An 18874-nucleotide genomic window follows, 5' to 3' on the forward strand; every position below is an offset into this window, starting at 1 on the left:
GGAGTGTCGCCTGTTAAGACTTGGAAATCCGAGGACTCTATTCTCCAGTGGCTTGCTCCACATCAATCTTCTGGAGTTGCAGCCCATTTGTCTGTCTCACAATGCCTTCCTGCTGTCCATCAATGGAAGGTTGGTGCAGATGCTTAAGGACAACACCATTGCCATGTGTTATTGCTACAAGCCGAGAGGGGGGTTAGGGTCATGGGTCCTGTGCCAGAAAGTCTTGCAACTCTGCAGATGGTTGGGGCACCATGACATCTTTGTGGTCTCAATCACATGGCGGGGTCCCTTACTGCCAGGGTAGATGATAACTAGGTGTTGTTTGGCAGATCACAAGTGATACCTACATCCTCAGGTGGTGCAGGACATCTTCCACCAGTGGGACTTCTTCTGGCTAGATCTCTTTGGCGATACCAAAGGGGATGATGCACGGAGCGCTTGAGCAAATCAAACACTCACCCCCAGTCAACTGATCTGGATTTAATCCATTATCATTCTTTAGCTCACTCCACCACCCCAGTTCAGACATGGCCATATGCAAATCAGTCTGACCCTGTGCCTCATGGGAACAGTCCAGCCCGAACTGCCAAGCCATGTCTTCCCTGGACCGAAAACAAGCATCCTGGGACCGGTCTCGGGTTCATAACCCTCGTCAGCCAGGCTATCTTGACTCCAGTGGCAAAGTGAGCAAGGGACCCACGTCTGGGCATACCCTGCCAACTTAGGGCGAACAAAGCGATACCAAAGGGAATGATGGACGGAGCGCTTGAGCAAATCAAACACTCACCCCCAGTCAACTGATCTGGGTTTAATCCATCATGTTCTGCATTCTGTCCATCAACTGTTGTTTTTGCATTTGTCACCCCGAGTGGGACGGGTATGCTCAGACCCATGCTCTCCATGCCACTGGAATCAAGCTATCCTGGCTGAAGAGGGGTGCAACCCCGAAACCGGTCCTAGGATGCTTGGTTCCAGTCCAGGGAGGACCTGGCTTGGCAGTTCGGGCTAGACTGTTCCCATGAGGCACAGGGTCAAGACTGATTTGCATATGGCTGGGTTAAAACTGGAATGGCATGGTGAGCAAAAAAACGATGGATTTAGGCCCAGATCTCTGTACTGGGGTGAATGTATGACATTGCTCTGCATTCTGTCCATCAACTGTTGTTTTTGCATAGATCTCTTTGGCACCTTTGAGAACATGCAGTGTTAAGAGTTTTGCATGTTGGGAGTTTCTACAAGTGCATTCGTTAGAGATGTTTTCCACCTGGAATGGAGCAAGGGACTCTTGTACGTATTCCTGCCACTTCCTTTCCTGCTACAAGTTCTGAAGGTAGCCATGAACGACTGGCCCTAACTCCTGCAGTTTAGGCTAGGAAAGTGTAGTCCATAGATTTCCTGAAGATGAGCATATTTTTTTCGATCAGGCTATCACTTTGCAGGACACTGTCTCACTAACAGGGCAGGGTCCTTCTACGGCATCTACACTTCTATGCATGGAAACTGAGCTTCGGCGATTGACTGCATTTAATTTGCCCCTTAGGTGGTAGATGTTATCCTCTCAACCATGTGTTCCTCCACAAAATCTATTTACACCAGATGCTGAGACAAATGTGTGACCTGGTGCATTGATCAACATACAGACTTCTTAGAGGCTAAGCTATCTGATGTCCTTTTATTTGTTTTGTCCTCAACCCGGCAAGGCCTTGCTGTGGGCACTATAAAAGCATATTTTTCTGCCCTGCCTGCCCCTGTTTGCTGGACCAACAGTCTATGTACAAATCACCAAAGAAGAAAAGAAAAAAGAGTGAGACTCGGTGCTGTTTCAGGCCACCTTGATTGCCAGTAAGGAGCTAGCTAAGGTCCCTGAAATTTCTGCCTTTTCACATGAAGTACCGGTAGAAAAGTGAAACGCTGGGAGGGGTGCCCTTCAGTTGAAGAATGAGCTTGCAGACATCGCCTAAGGATTTGTCTCTAGTGTGGTCAGTAAGAACATACTATTTCTGTGTATCCTGTAAGAACTGTCAAGATCCAGTAAACGTGTTGGATGAGACTGTCAGTAGTACTTGTGCTTCTATGCTATTTCTTTTTTGTGTGACTATTCAAGTGGATTCTAGGTGCTGTCTGCCGGTTCCAGTATCTCTGGACTCGGCCATGTGTACTGAATAGCCTTTTGGGAAACAGCAGTCAATTCCCACTATCAAAAAGAAAAGAGCAGACTTGGTACTGGCAGTGGATGGTACAATGATAGATTCAGGTCCTATAAATGTCCAAACAGAGTGATTATGTGTAGCCTTTAGAGAAGAAACTTATTTTGATTGGTGTCATTGCTACACCCAATCATCCTGTGATTTTTGTATTCCCTTGGTTTGTACACCACAAACCATATACAAATTGGGTGTTCAGGACCATAGTTGTCATGAGCATTGTTATGGGATTCTCAGTAGAAATCTTCTCATCCCAGTGCTTGCAGACATGCTCTTGGTTGTTTGCAGTCCCCTTACTGATGTGATGCCAGTTACCAGTGCGTAGGTGCCTTGCTCTCTCCTTTGCAGTTTGTAATAACTGGCTTTCTTCTGTATCCTTTAACAAGAGTTGCAGCCACACTGAAGTTAAGATGTGCTTCCTCTTGTGCTCCTGGAAGGCTGTTCTGGTTGTTTACCTTAGGTTAATGGGATGGATCAGACCTGGGTCTCTTTGACTTATGGACTTTACCTTGACTTACCTGGCCTCTCCCCATTTTTGATTCCTTCTCATTAGTTGATATTCCTTGCATATTGGCCAGTCAAATGAACCTCTATGAGCACCATTATTTAGGAATTACTAGGGCTTGTCCAGTGGTTCATCGGAAGCCAGATTTATTTTTAGGAGTCTGTTGTTAGGTGCAGGTGACTAGTAAATTTCTAACAGTCTGAATATAGCGTTATGGCAGTATTTTGCTTGTCAGTCATATCTCTCAACTATCTAGCCACCACTGGTATTTGAGGGGCCTCTTGGGATCTTACCACTGACGAAACTCAGCACGCATGCTGGATTGGCATGCTGGACCTGGAAGTTATGTTGTGTATGCCCATAGGGTTCAAAATTGTTGTTGCGTTCGTGCTGGGCAAAATAATCTATTTTAATTTTTATGCAAGCCTAAATCTGGAAGAAGGAGGTCTACTAGTACTAGAATTACTGCCAAGAGTACTTTCTTATATTTTCGGAGCATGGCGAGCGCTTTATATATTGTCTCAAGTGCGTCAAGTGCTTATCAACTGGTGGATGGGGGATGATAGAGCAGAATGAAACTGTAAGCTGAAGGGGGCTGCATGTGTTTGTGCACCTGTGTGTGCTGAGGTTTGGGAGGATTCATTTACATACGTTAAGTGTTTTGAAATATTCTGTTTAATTATTTGCAAAGATCTACCTAAATAAAACGCTAGTGACTGAGTCTGAAGTTTGGATGAGGTTTTAGCTGCTGAAATAGTCATCCGGTACTTATTTCTTACAGGAAATGGCAGCAATATCCGCTTTTCTGCAGCCTGGAGCTCCTAGGCCCTACCCAGCTCATTACATGGATACAGCAATTCAGACATACAGGGATATTTGCAAGTGAGTTAGTTCATTTACCGTCGATGTGTTATTCTAAAAGAACTTTAAGATAATGCATGCTGTGTGGTGTTTTTTAGCCTTACATGTTAATTTTATGAGGATAAACTAGTTTTGGCAGTGACAAATATTTTCTAGAATGTGTTAGCTCACTCTTCACTCTCACTCTTTCCCTCTTTTTCACTCACCCATATCTCTGTTTTCCAACTTAATTTATTTCTATTTTCTGCCTCCAGTTTTCTGCCTACCTACCCATTCTTTTTCTCAGAGCACACATCTACGCTTCTGGAACTCTGTGAAATTTGGAAACTAAATCCTTCTCACCATCCCATCTTTTATTTCTCGAAACTACTGTTAGTCTGCAGTCATTAAGCATGGCAGTATGAACCCCCCTCTTTGGCCAGTTCTGTTGTACATGGCAGTGTCCCCTATCCATTACTGACAGGTTAGCAAAAAATAACTTTCATAAGAGTGGTCAGTTGAAGTAACGTGTGCCATAAGATTTGAGTAGCTATTGAATTGCATGGTAGGACAAAGGAAAGCTGATGTGTACACTGCTGGTGTGAAGGAAGCCCATCTGTGTTTACAAAAATAAAGTAGCCCCCAGTCACTAGAGGTGAGCCTCTTTTCTTGGCTTTGAAAGTATAGGAAAATTGGCTCCTGGGCAAGAGTTGCTTTGCAGATTGACTGAATAGTGTGCACTAAGCTGTACACAGCTTGGGTGGAAGCCCTTAGGAGGTCAAACACTAAATATATATTTTTAATGAGGTAGTGTGTGCCATAGTTGATTCTTAAGTTTTTGCTTCAATGCATACCCATTTTGATAACATCATAGAAAGAAGCCAGGGCAGTAATGTAGCTCTGATGAATAAAATGTTACAAATATTGCATAAAAAGTCCCTGCTTTTTATCTAGGAGTTCTAATAATTCTCCTATGCTATCGCGCAGGGACCTATAGGTCACAGACCTCATTTGCTTTGAATAATTCAAATTGTTAAGCATATGGTTCGTGACCATGCTGGAATACTATCCCCTCACCTTATTCTTGGCTTAACCATTTTAAGCTTGAGAATGTGTTGAAACCTATTTCACAAACAGTGCGTCTGATAACCTACCTGAATGATTTGAGAGCTAAGTGATATGAACCTAGATACTTGCAAGTGTGTCCCTCTCTATACCCATAAGATCTGAGAGGATACATTTGTGCAGTATTTTATTCTGCAGTTCAGTATCTGGTTACTCAGAGGACACATTTATAAGTGATGGTACAACTATTATAACACATTTATATTTATCTGTGGAACATATGAAGCCTTCCGAATCATTAAACCTAGTAAAATATAGTGACAAATCTTTGCTGATAAATATCTTGGATTGAGACCGGGTGCTTCCAGGCTTCTCGTTGTGTTCCTAACCATACAGCTTAGTGGAAGCTTTTCATTCTGGATCAAGTATTTCTAAAATATATTAAGCAGCATTGTAGTTGGGAATATGAAATCCCCCATTAATTGTTTTTTGGCAACGTTTTCCAGAATATGAAAAAGATCCTGTAACATTAAAGGTGACCTGAATGAAATTAAATAAAACATAATTTTGCAAACCTTGATTAAGTTGGCGTGACATGGCATAAATATAAGAAATCCTTCCTAGCAAGCAAAGTTAATTTAGACAAAAAAGATGAGAAAAAATCATGTCCTTATATTATGACACCTAAACCTTCCTGCATTGATTGTTTTCAGTAGTACCGTAATTATCTTGAGAATATACATCAATTTGAGAGTTTGTTGAAGAGATTACTTTTCCGATTCAGATTTACTTCCTCACTCTGTTGAAAACAAAAATTGCTTAATCAGGCTGAGATTCTGGAGGGGATGTAATCTGGAGATTGAACGGGTGCAGTGGATCTGTAGGAATGGACACCTTGTTCTCATTTTGGTATAACATCTTCACCTCTTGAATAAAAAAATGAAGGTGCAACATTATAGGAAAGTTTTTTTTCTGTACCCATTGGAATCTCTAGTCTTCACTAAGTATGTCTGCTGTTAAGTAGCTCTCCTGTGCCGATAGTGTCCACTTCGATCTGAATGTGCTTTGTAAACCACCCTGATATGCCATCATAAAGTCAAATACAGTGTCACCCTGAAGCACTGACATCAGGTTTTTTTTTCTGCATCCTTCTCCCACTCTAATGCACATATTCCCTCTCATAGTATCTTTTTGAATTTTTTGATCCATATGTCTGTCCTAATTTAAATCTTGTCATTCTTGTAATGAACAGATGTCGCTATTGGGCTCTCATGGCGTCTGTTTTTGTTGCCTGGGTTCTAAACACAACTGCCGATCATGTGAGAAGTAAATGCACACCAAAGCTATCTAGAAGTAAGAGGTTAAGTACTTTGTGGCACAGGCCCAAGTCAGGCACCTCTCCAGTAGATCCAAATCCAGGGCCTGTGCCAGATACAGCTCCGGTTGGCTTTCGACTAGCAAGTGTTCACAGCTGGACCCTTCCAAAGACAAGAAAAGGTCTGCCAGGAAGAAATAGAAGAAACACCACAAGAGGAACTCTTCAGCTTCACTGTGTCACTCTTGCTTGAGTGGTGGATTATCCAACTGGCTGCTTTGCTCCCCCACTGTGGCCTTGGTGTCTTCCTCCGAACAAGTTTTGGTAGAGGTGCATCTGATGCCAGATTTAGGGATGACACTGGGCCTGGTTACTCCAGTTCCATTTCCTGAGGTTCCAGGCCCTGGCGATTACCCTGCACAGATTGTGGACTTCACCCTCAGTATTCTGGCCTCCTCTTGTGCTCTATCTTAGTTCACTCTGATGCACTTCGAGGCGCCACAAAACTGTTGGGGCTTCTGATCTAGCTTCTACTGTTGGTTATGGCCTGTCTCGACCCGGTCAGCCACCTCCGGAAGACATTCCGGCTGAACCTCTTCCTCTACAGAAGGCCTTGCCAGTAGTCTTTTGCAGACTCTGACGCCACGGCTCGGACTTACGATCTGTTATAGAAAGTGACACATTTTCTGAAGATGAAGTCCATCATAGTCATGTCCCAATGCAGAGTACAGCAGTTCTTCAAAGATCCCCTCTAGAAGCTGTGAGAAAGTGCCCTCTTTCTGCATGTTTGCCCCCACTTGTTGCTGAAGTGCTGATATACTTTGATTGAGTGTGCCCTGGGCTCCTGCCATTCAGGTACCCAGGGCCTATGTTCTTTCCCTAAAACTGCATTGAAGACCAAACCCAATTGGCATTCTCTGGCCACAGAATCAACCCCTGGTAAATGGTACCACAGGTACCCAGGGCACTGTGACCAGGGAAGGCCCTTGAGGGCTGCAGCCACCCTTAGAGATCCTGTATGTTTACACTCACACACTGCCTTTGCAGGCTGCATGTTTTGGTGCAGAACAAAGTGAAGAGTCGACATGGCACACATCCCTGTGAGCCATGCATACAACCCACTGCCCTGCCATTGATCAGCCACCCCTCTAGCTGCGTGCAGTATATTAGTGGTGAGGGTACAGGTGTATGAGCCCTGTACCCCTACAGTGTCTAAGCCAATTCTTAGACATTGTAAGTGCAGTAATACCATTAAGAGTATATGGTTCTGGGAATTTATCATTACAAACTCCACAGTACCATAATGGCTATACTGAAAACTGAGAAGTTTGGTATCAAACTTCTCAGCACATTAAACCCACACTGATGCCGGTGTGGGATTTAATGGAAAATGCACACAGAGGGCATCTTAGAGATGCCCCCTAAAAAATGAGCTAACACTAGTGTCCAGGCTGAGTGTCTGCTCCCCAGCTGCCACCACCAGGCTTGTTTCTGGACCCCTGGGTCGAGAGCCTGCCGCTCTCAGGGGCCTGAAACAATGCACATCCTTGGACAAGGTGCCAAGCCTCCTCCCCCAGGATAGGCAGAGTCCACGTAGGGGAAGCTTCAAAGGCTTGTCACCTTTGTGAGCTTCCCCAGGCCTTCTGCTGCACCCAGCAAATGGTCCTCACCGGTTCCGACCCCCACTTTGGGCGGGAGAACCAGGGGGGAAACCAAGTGAGGAAGGGAGGTGTGCCAACCTTTGCCAACCCCACCCCTGAGGTGGGGGAGGCGAGGTGAATCACATCTCAGTCCCTGCCATCTTGCAGATGGGGTGACCTAGCCAGCCAGAGTGAGGCATATATCCCCCTCCCCCCCCTCCACCCCCCCCAAGGAAGGGACCCATTGGTCTCAACCTTATACTTACCTGTAACCCCCCTAAATGTAGTATTTAGGGGCACCCCCGAATCTTGCCTCCTCAGACCAGCAACAACCCAGAAGAAAAGAAGGAGAGCCAAACAGCCTTGCCGAATCTAAGAAGAGGAGGACACCTACTGACTTGGCCCCAGCCCTACCGGCCTGTCCCTACCTCAAACCTGCATAAGCGAAACTCCGGTGTGTCCTGCAGCCAGCAACCTCAAGAACCCCGGGGACCTGCCCTGCCTTCCAAGGAAAAGACTTTGTCTCCTGTGAACACCAGATTTGTTCACCAAACAGACTCCAGCTCCGACGAAATCTGTGAGTCTGCACCACTGTGCACCCGACGCCCCCGACCCGAGTTCGAGTGGCCCAACACCACGAGGAGGTCTCCCTGGTGATCCTGACACGAGATCCAGTGATCCCTGACCTGCCTCAAGCCTCCAGCTGACGCCTGCAGCCTCAGTCCGAAGGGGCCCCCAACCGCGACCAGGAGCTGGTAAGAAGATCCGACCCTAAAAGACACCCCAGCGTCAAACCCCCCACGGCATTGGGTGGCTCAAACGACGGTGTCTAGTCAACCCCCAGCATTCCAACTTACCTCACCAAGTGGTGGTCGCATCCAGAAGACCTTCATCCCCGAGCCTGCAGTGTGTTAGCAAACCGGAGAATTCCCATTGAAAGGGTAACAGGGCACCCTACGACAAACCTGCACCCGGCCGCCCTAGTTCCGCTGAGGGTGTACCTTTGGTGCTAACTTGAACCCCCATTTGCCCTGAGCTTAAGTCCTGGAGCTTTGCTCCCACAAGCTTGTGGCCTGCTTGTGAGCAGCCACCAACCGGAGGCCCCCTATCCCCCATTGGATAACATTGGGCCTCAGCACTCTGCACTCGACTGTCCTAGTACCGCTGAGGGTGCTTTGAGAGTGCATCCTCGATCCTGGGGACCCCTGAGTCTAACCCCAGAAACCCAACTTCCACAACAAAGTACTTCCCTCTGAACTGTATTTTCTCTCGTTGGGCCCTCGTGACGTTTTCAGTCTCATAATTACTGTTGCTGCCTTTATTCCTGTGTTGTGTTTTTACTATTTTTCCTTTAGCATTTTGCATTTTGTGTGCCTTATTTCCTGCCGCTGCATTCCCGTGGCCCCTCCCACTGTCACAGCCCCCGCTCCTGCCTCCCTACCTGCAGTCTGCCCCCCTCCCCTACTTAATGGTGGCCACGCGCAGCAGGTCTAGTCTGCGCCCGTCCGCTATCCGACCGTGACCTGCGCCAGGAACCCTGGCTCTCCTAGGCCCCACCGCTACGACTCTACCACTCTCCACGCACTCAACCCCGGAAGACACACCTACTGCGTATGATCCTCGCCGAACACCTCCCTTCGACAATTCTCATGCAGACCCTGCCTCAGATCCTTCACCATCGACAACACCCCCACAATCGCCGAAGGCACGCTTAACGCAAGCACCACCAATACCCTGACTTGAATCCTCCTCAACGTGCGCTCCCTGCACCGACACGCCGTAGAGATCTGGGACCTGATCGACACCCTCTTGCCCGACGTCGCCTTCTTCACGGAAATCTTGACCAACGCCACCTCTGGCCCCGACATTGCCATGGCTATCCCCGACGGCTACAAGATACAGAGAAAGGACCGCCCCCACTGCCCAGGAGGAGGACTCGCCATCAAACACAAGGCCCCCTTCCGACTCTCCACATCCAGCACAAGCAACCCCCACTCCAACACTGAACACCCCAACTTCCAGATCCAGACCAGCCCCACGATCACGCTACGCGGCACCCTCATCTACAGACCGCCGGGACCTCGCTCTCAGTCCGCAACCACCATCGCCAAGCTCACGCACCCCACGCAATCACCTCCACGGACTACATTCTCCTCTGGGACCTGAACTTCCACCTCGACAACCGCAACGACTCCGACTCCATCACTCTCCTCGACAACCTCGCCAACTTCAGACTGAAGCAGCTGGTAAGCACGCCCACACACAGAGCTGGACATACCCTCGACCCATTCTTCACGGGACGAACAAACATCCGTTTCAGCCACACCACCCAACCACTCTGGACGGACCACTACTGCGTCCACTTCACCTTCAACACCACCACCGCACCCAAGCCCACCCCGCGACCGCCACGAAGGAGCTGGAGCAAGGTCACAGAGGAACTCCTCATCACCACCCTCCTCCAAGACTCCCCCAGCGCCGCGACCGACACCAACTCTGTTGCCACAGAACTTCACCGCTGGATCTCCCGCTGTGCCGACAAAGTCTCACCCCTCCGCCACCACGCCAAACAACGTCCTTTGAAGGCCGCCTGGTTCACCACGGAACTACATGAAGCCAGACACTCTTGCAGACGCCTAAAGAAATCCTGGCAAACCAGCAAACCACGAAAGCACAGAACAAACACAGGAGCGCCCTGAAGGAATACCACCAGCGCATAAGAGACACCAAACGGACCTTCATTAGAGACAAAGTCCAGACCAACGCAACCAACTCCAAGGAACTGTTCAACGTCATACAGCAGTTCACTAAACCCCCCAGCGAAGCAACGGACATTGCACCTTCCCAGGAACTCTGCGACAAGCTCAAGGCCCTCTTTGATAATTTCAGCGAACGGACGCAGGACACCACCTTGAAGCCCAACTCTGAGAAGACCGAGGTCCTCATCCTCAGACCCTACCCGTCCACCTGGGACAACACCTGGTGGCCCTCGGGAATACACCCATTCCTACAAGACCACGCACAAAACCTTGCCATCATCCTCGACTCATCCCTATCCATGAATTGCCAGATCAACGCCGTCGCTTCCACCAGCTTCAACTGCCTGTGCATTCTCTGCAAGACCTTCAAACGGTTCCCCCCCCCCCCCCCCCCCCCCGATTATTACTATAATTTGCCTACTGGTCCATCACTCTGTTGCTCTGTGAAAAATGGTAATTCCAAATCTCCCTGAATACCTTTGTGACCATTGTACAGATGTAGTGTGCGGTGGGCTAAACGTGGCCAAAAAGATCCTCCACTCTGGCTGGACTGAAAACAGTAGAGTCTGTGGCCTGATGTGTGGACTCTTTCATTGTCATCTGCTTCCATGTCTGGGTGTGTTCTGCTCAATTTTTAGCTGTTGTTCAGGCCATCCTTATGGAGATGACCTTTGTAGCTTGCTTCTTTGGTGTAAAGTCGATCTCTGCAATGAAGCACTTCAATCAAGGCATAGCTCAGCTTGGTGCCTGAAACTGGCTATTCCTGCTTATCAGTTTTACCAACAGTACTGTACATTCAGTGGGTATTGTTTGTGGTCTGCCTTTTGACAGGCACCAAACTTCGCAGCCTGTACAGCAGCCATATGAGTTCTTTCACAGCTGCAGAAGGCGTGGTTGCTCCAGAGGCAATCCAGTGCAGCAGCAGCAGTCCTCTTCCTTGTCAGCCCCTCCCACAAAACTGATTCAACTCATCCTTGAGAGTGCAAGTGCACCCTGTATGGGGAGGGTGGCATTTCATTTACCACAACAAGACCACCACTATCTACAAGAACTTCGAACCAGAGCCAAAATCTTCAGACATCCTCCACCTCCATGCATTAACTGAAACCAACACCAACCAACGACTTACCACATGGGAGCAGCTCATTCCCCAGGACACCACCATCATGAATTCCATTCACTTAGGAGCCTCCATGGACCCCTGCCTGCATTACATTTTCAACCTTGGAAGCCCTAACATTAGAAGCAGGTCACTACCCTCTACAACTCTCACTAACACGACCAATGTCCCAGAAGACTCGTAGCATGTAGAAGTCAAACCACTACTCAAGAACCCATTTGCTTACCCCAGTGAACTCAAAACTACATTTGAAGATATTTCGTAACATGCAAAGTGTGAGAAAGCAGGCGGAGGAGACTGCGTTGATCTGGGACTTCATGGTCAATTTGTTGCCCAGGATTATGCCAAGGGTTCTGGCATGGTCGGTTGGTTTGGGTGATGGTCCTAGTTCTGAAGTACACCAGAAGTCATTCCAAGAGGGGGTGGTTTTGCAGAAGAAAAGCACTTGCGTTTTGTCTGTGTTGAGCTTCAGACCATTGTCCTTCATCCAGTTGGCAACGCTAGTTATGCACCTGTGGAAGTTGTTTCCTGTGTTGGCGGGGTCTTCCTAGAGTGAGAGGATGAGCTGGTGTCGTGCGTGTAGGATATGATGTTTAGTCTGTGTGATCTGATGATTTTGGCCAAGTGGGTCATGTTGGTGTTGAAGAGGGTGGGGCTGAGGGAAGAGCCTTGAGTAACACCATAGATGATGTCTTTGGGTTCGGAGGTGAGCGGTGGTAGGCAGCTCTTCTGTGTTCTTCTGGTGAGGAAGGGGGCAATCCTCTTGAGATCGTCTCCTTGGATACTGATGTGATGCAGTCTTATTATTAGGGTGTGGTGGGATATGGTTTGAAGGCTGCGGAGAGGTCTAGGAGGAACAGAGCCGCCTATTCTCCCCGGTTGAAAAGGGCTCTGATGTCATCGGTCGCTGCGATCAAAGTGGTCTCGGTGCTGTGGTTGGTGCGGAGTCCAGATTGGGTGGTGTCTAGGAGAAGGTTCTTCTTCAGATGTTTAGTGAGTTGTCGGTTGATGGCTTTTTGTGGACTTTGGCCGGGAAAGCGAGCAGGGAAATGGGTCTAAAGACAGGCTGCACAAGCAGACTTGCGGGCAAGTCCGGGAGCTTCCAAATGAGGGCTAGAGTTGCAAGGGTCTTAGGGGTAACGGAGCACATCCAGTTTGTCGGTACCCAGGCCTGGCGGCTGAGTACAGAGTAGGTAGGTTGGACGAATCCTGTTCGTGAAGGTGCTCAAAAGTGCTTCTTGCAGTCAGTACCCAACAGCTGGCAGGGCAAATTCAGGACTGCTGGGCCACTCTTGAAGTCGGTCTCATTGGTCTTGATGTCCCTTGGTGGCTGCTGGTCTCTAGTCCTATTGGAGTCCCGATTAGAATTTTCGATGTCTGGCTTAGTTGCAGGGTATCCGGTACACCGGGGGTTGGTACTGTACTGCTCCAGTCGGTCCGCGTGCCTCCACACTTGGTGGGCTGACATATCTGACCTACTAGAGCACAAGTACCTCTTCCTGGTCTGTTGCTGTGCTGGTCGGGCCGGGAGGTTGCAAGTCGGTGGACCGGACTCTGCGGTGTAGGTGCCTGTGGTCTGCAGGGGAGTTGTTTCTCTACTCCAAGGAAGTTCTTGGGCAGTTTGCGAAGGCTGGTAGTCCTCCGGGGTTCTTAGAGGCCACACAGCAGTAGGACGAGACAGTTCACCTTGATTGTCAAGTCTTGAAGCGGCAGGCAGGGGTACGCACTAAAACTCAGCGGCAGGCACTCAATTCTCTGATTCAGTAGATCATCTTTGACCTCTTCATCTTTAGGTCAGTTGAATCTAAAGTTCTGGTTTGAGGGGTGGCACCTAAAACCTCAATTTAGGGGCATTAAGAGGAGTACCAGGTAGTAGCCAATGGGCTACCTAGCTTTAGGGTGACTACACAATCTATATGACTACTTCTGTAGGAAGTGGGCATTACCCTGACCCTATTAGGCTAATTCTCTCCAACACTTGATGGAGGATCCTAGAAAGTGGGGTCCACATCAGCTGTCCCACGTTAGGGATAGTGCTGACTAGCTGTGGGCACACCTCCTAATCTAACTAATTTTCCCACCTGTCTGCCCGCCAGAAAAGTGGGGACAGGACAGAGGGGTTGGCATCTTCCACTAGCTGGAGAGGCCTGAGTCGCATTTCAAAGGTGGCGTGGCCTTTGAAGCTTTCCACCCTGGAAGGCATTTCCTGCTTTGAAGAGGTGTGAACTCCTCCACCCAGAGCAGGCTTTGTTCCCGACCTCTGAGAGGGAATGCTCGGTCTTGTGGTGGCCAGCTAGTCGAGACCAGCCAGTCAACACACTAGTAGTCGGTAGGGTATCATGGGGCACCTTTATGGTGCCCTCTGTAGGCATTTTTCATAAATCAAGCAGTGGCATCATTGTGGGTTTATTAAGACAACGTGTTTGGTACCAAACACCTAGGGGTACAGTGAAGCCTTCATGTAACTGGGGAACTCGTAATGACAAGTGTCCAGCCCAAGTACTCGTTATGGCTTCCCTGTGCACTGGTAATATCTATGGTTGAACTTAAATATCACCGGGGCATATCCATACTTGCAGATCTGCTCTCACCTGTGTATAGTGCACCCTGCCATAGGGCTGTAAGGCCCGCCATAAGGGTGACGTGCCTATACTGCATGTAGTGCTGGCAGGCATGGCACACAGGGATGTGTGCCATGTCCACTCTTCAGTTTCCTCTGCACCAAGACATGTATCCTGCAATGGCAGTTTGCATGAGCTTGGTGAGGAGTCCCTTAGGGTGGCTCAGTCTGTGCTGCAGCCCTTAGGGACTCTTTTTAGATCCAATTCCCTAGGTACCTGGTGTACCATTTACTAGGGACTTACAAGGGGTACAAAGGATTTGCCTCTTGTGAAACAATCGTACAGCTTAGGAGAAGAACACTGGTACTTAGGTCCTGGTTTGCAGGCACCCAGCACACCTTCAGTCCAAATTGCACCAGATCCCAGGCAAAAAAGTAGGGGTAACCATGTCCAAAGCGGCACTTTCGTACAGGGTGATGCACATTTCTGTGGCTGTGGGGTTGGAGAATTCTCTGACAAAGTTGAAGAGCTCTTTGTTGTGGTTGAAGCTGTACTCAATGCAGTCAGCTGAGACATTCCTCTTTGTCTCTCTTGGTAGTCGGTGGCAGTGGTTGAGGGAAGTTCTTTAAGGTGGTGCTGTCTCGGGTGTCCTTGCTAGTCCACCATATTCCTTGCAATTGCGTTTTGCTGTTCTCAGTTCTTTGGTGTGACATCTGGCATGCTTGGTGGATCTCCTGTGCCTGCTGGGTTTGATGGAGGTGATGTTGCCGTAGCATTTGGTGATCCAGGAGTTTACGTTTTTGCCAGCCTTGTCCAAGTTTGATGCAGTGTCAGGGTAGGATGTCTTGATGACGTCCGCCCATTCACTTTCTGGAAGTTTGCTGCAGCTATGGTGGGGGGCACTCGGCGGTTCGGAGGAGTTGGTGCGGGGGCTGGAGATGTTGAAATGGATGATGGAGTGATCGTCCATGTGAGTTCAGTGACGTGGCTGTACGTGACCCTGTTGCTGGAGGTGAAGTTGAAGTACAGCGTGTGTCCTGCGTTGTGTGTGGGGTCTGTGACGAGTTCTGTGAGTTCAATGTTAATGCTGTAGAGGATTATATGGATACAATGGTTCTGTCGGGGATTTACAATTGCTTTGGATTGTTCATAATTTAAATACGTTATATGTAACATATATCCATGATTTAGGGAAAAAAAAGAAAAAATAAATGACAACCCCCAAGCAATACTTTTCAATCGATATTTTTTAAGAAAGAGAATAATGAATAAGTTGGGCTACCACAATACAATTGAAAGGAATGTGAAGAAGTGACATGTAAAGGTGAATACAAACGATACACTTAATACAATTAATATAACAAAAATACTTAAGCAGATGTAATTTTTGATGAATGAGTCCATATGTTTGATCACATACGCATCATGTTCATGTATGAATTGATTTTTGAACTGAGACGTTGTGTAGACTCATAGTATACGTCGACGCACAGTGATTGACTTTTGCGCAGGGCTACATATCTACCCCTTCGTCCCGAGGAAGACCCGCCGTGACGCTTATTAAATTTTGCGCCTAACATAGGGTCGAAACGTCGACGTATACTATAAGTCTACACAACGTCTCAGTTCAAAAATCAATTCATACATGAACATGATGCGTATGTGATCAAACATATGGACTCATTCATCAAAAATTACATCTGCTTAAGTATTTTTGTTATATTAATTGTATTAAGTGTATCGTTTGTATTCACCTTTACATGTCACTTCTTCACATTCCTTTCAATTGTATTGTGGTAGCCCAACTTATTCATTATTCTCTTTCTTAAAAAATATCGATTGAAAAGTATTGCTTGGGGGTTGTCATTTATTTTTTCTTTTTTTTCCCTAAATCATGGATATATGTTACATATAACGTATTTAAATTATGAACAATCCAAAGCAATTGTAAATCCCCGACAGAACCATTGTATCCATATAATACATATACCCAGGTTCTGAGGGACACAGGGTTACCCCATTATTTTGTATAAATGCTGTAGAGGAGGCTGGTGGTATTGGTGTCGTTAAGGTCATCGAGGTAGAAGTATAGATCAAGCTGAAATGCTATTTCTGTTTTCACCACCGTACCTTTGGGAATCCTTTCTGTCCCCCATTGGCAAGGGTCACCATGGTTTCTAATGCTTTCTCCCTTCATTAAAGCAGTCATCTCAATGTGCTACTGATAAGATTGTTTGGTCTCCCATGAAAGCATTTGTTAGTGTGCAGCATTATCCATAACTAGAAAACTATTTAGCACTGATGGGAGAAAAGGTGGGCGTACTCTAGCCAGGACTCTTAGTCTTTGTTTGACACAGTCACCGAAGACTCCGAAGAACTCAAGTTTGACACCGATCTGGGGAACTCTCTGATATCCCGGAAACCCAACCGGATTAGAGCCCACATTTGTTGCCCCCTGAAGCCTTCGACAAATAAGTATCTCCAGTGTCCCCAATGAAATCTGCACTTAATACTAGGTCCCACCCAGTGTTTCAAACCTCAACACGGAGACCGGTCACAACATCCCCAGCCTTGAAAAAGACAGTCCCTCTACAAGGCAAGGATCTTACCTTGGGATGAACAATCTGCATGCTACGTGCTACCATTACATTGTCAAGCTCCCACCTCTACAACATAAATAATTACCCACTAGATAGTAGCTTAAAATGTCTCTCTAAACATGAAGGGGCTTAACCATCCAATCAAATGTAAAAAAGATCAAAAACTATCTATTTACACTGAAGTCTGATGTAATCCTATTACAGGAAACAAAAATAAAAAGGGGGGTGTTGCTTCCTTAATCTCTAAGAATTCAGGTCTCACCGTCTATTCTCAAATAACAGATGACAAAGGTAGATGGGTTCCATCAAAGTTCTCTAAAATCTCTAGCCACTTTTATGTCCTCTACATACACTCACGGCCCAAACTCCGATGAGCCTGAATTTTGGGCGAAATCCCAAGCAAGGATCTCATTATACTGGACAGTGATCTCAATCTCCCCCTAGATGTGGCCATTGACAGTCTATCCAGAGATCCCCTTCAACCTTCTAGGTCCCAAAAATCACTCCACAAACTCTGTGCTATCTTAGGTCTACTCGCAACCTGGAGACTTCAACACCCTGATACTGGGGACTAAGTTTTCTTTTCTCCAACCCCACAAAACTTATTCCAGAATACACTACCTAATGATCTCCATTCCCAATCCTTTCTGTCCCCCATGGGCAAGGGTCACCATGGTTTCTGATGCTTTCTTCCTTCATTAAAGCAGTCATCTTAATGTGCTACTGATAAGATTGTTTGGTCTCCCATGGAGCAGAAACTGCACATCAACCTGCTCAAAATTCTGCTGTATCTAAAGGTGTGTCTGTCTTAAAATCGTCGGACATTCATTTCAGGTCCTGCGGACAATAAAAACATTGTGTTATGTCAACAGCTGGTTGTATGTGCTTGCGCCACTTGCTTCTTGAGCCCCAGAAGCCACTTGTGTGTGGAGTGGGCTTGGTTCAGGCTCACGATGTCTGGCTGGTCGTCAACTACTTGGCAGGCTCCCTGAACATGCAGACCGATGATTTCAGTTGGTGCCCTCTTGCCTCCAGTGAACCTCTTTGCCACTCACAAGTCCATAGTTCAGCATCCTGCCATCACTGCGGAGGTGGGACTTTAAACTTCACTAGGCATTTCCTCCCATCCCTCTGATTTCTCATATTCTGAAAAAGCTGTGTTATGGCCATGTGCAGATTATCTTTATCGCTTCTGACTGGCAGTGAAGAGTGTGGTAATCGGATCTTCTCCACCTTTCCTTGTGCCCTCCTCTTCTGCTTCTGCTCAGTGCAGGCCTCCTCTCCCAACAAGAGGGGAAGGATCTATAGCCAAACTGCCAGAGCCTCCACTTTCATGCATGGGTCATACTCTACTCATTTGACCTTCCTGTAGAGGTGGTAGATGTCAGCTCGTCGTCTGTCTACCAAAACAGTTTATTCTGGATCTTTATCCCTAGTAATTTCTTGATGTACCATGGAGAAAGTTAAACCCCTTAAGGTATACTTGCCTGGTATGTGGCATTTTGTTATTTGGGTATCTGTTGGCCCTTTCAACTTTTCTTAGTTTGCCTGATCAGCCATACAAGTACTTTATTGTTATGCTTTTTCTGCAGGGTTTAACCTATTTTGCTTCCCCAATTCGCCTATTGTCATGTCCCAGTCGGAGCTTCACTGTGGGCTGCCCTTTGTGGCTGTTTATATTCAAGACTGTGTTCTTGATTGCCATTTTGTCTCTTTTCCTCCTTTTATTCACTTTTTCTCTAGAAGCGAAGGTTTCCTTCCAGGCGAAGGTGGTTGTCCTGTGTCACTTGGATCACTGCATCACTCTACCAACATCGGTGTGCTGAGCTGCCAATTTATACAGCTCTTTGATGCCAAATACGTGATGTAGCCCAAAGCCGAGATGGTGCCTACAATGCAGAAGAGCTGTTTCCACATCCAGTCTGGCATCTGTAGAGGATTCAAAAAGGGAGGAATCAGCAGGTAGATAGAGTATCAACTAGAAAGCTTGCCACTGAAGATAAGGAACTTGTTCGTTAGCAGCACATATTCTTGCTGCATTCATTTATGCAAAGTAGAAGAAAACATCCACTAGACGACTAAGTAACTTGGGCTGGTCAGCTTCTCTGTAAATCTATGTGCTTTGCTGCTCAATCCAGCTAGGAACTCAGCTCTCCGCCTATCAAAATTAGAGTACTTCAGTGCCCCTGTTTTTCTAATCTATATTAATAGTTGCTACTGCAGCTCTGCATCCCTGCGCCCAGTGATCTCACATTGCATTATTGT

General features: G+C 47.2%; 1 protein-coding gene across 2 annotated transcripts in view; it reads left to right on the forward strand.

Moving 5' to 3' along the window:
- Window positions 1-18874, forward strand: part of TRAPPC8 (trafficking protein particle complex subunit 8) — a 1257619-nt gene that overhangs the window by 513082 nt on the left and 725663 nt on the right. For both annotated transcript variants that reach the window (XM_085605699.1, XM_085605700.1), the window contains one exon: window positions 3491-3591. In XM_085605699.1, the coding sequence (XP_085461825.1) occupies window positions 3491-3591 (101 nt within the window). The remainder of the gene's footprint in view (window positions 1-3490; window positions 3592-18874) is intronic.

The sequence above is a fragment of the Triturus cristatus genome, chromosome 5_1 (genome assembly GCF_964204655.1).
Source record: "Triturus cristatus chromosome 5_1, aTriCri1.1, whole genome shotgun sequence".
Taxonomy (NCBI): Eukaryota; Metazoa; Chordata; class Amphibia; order Caudata; family Salamandridae; genus Triturus; species Triturus cristatus.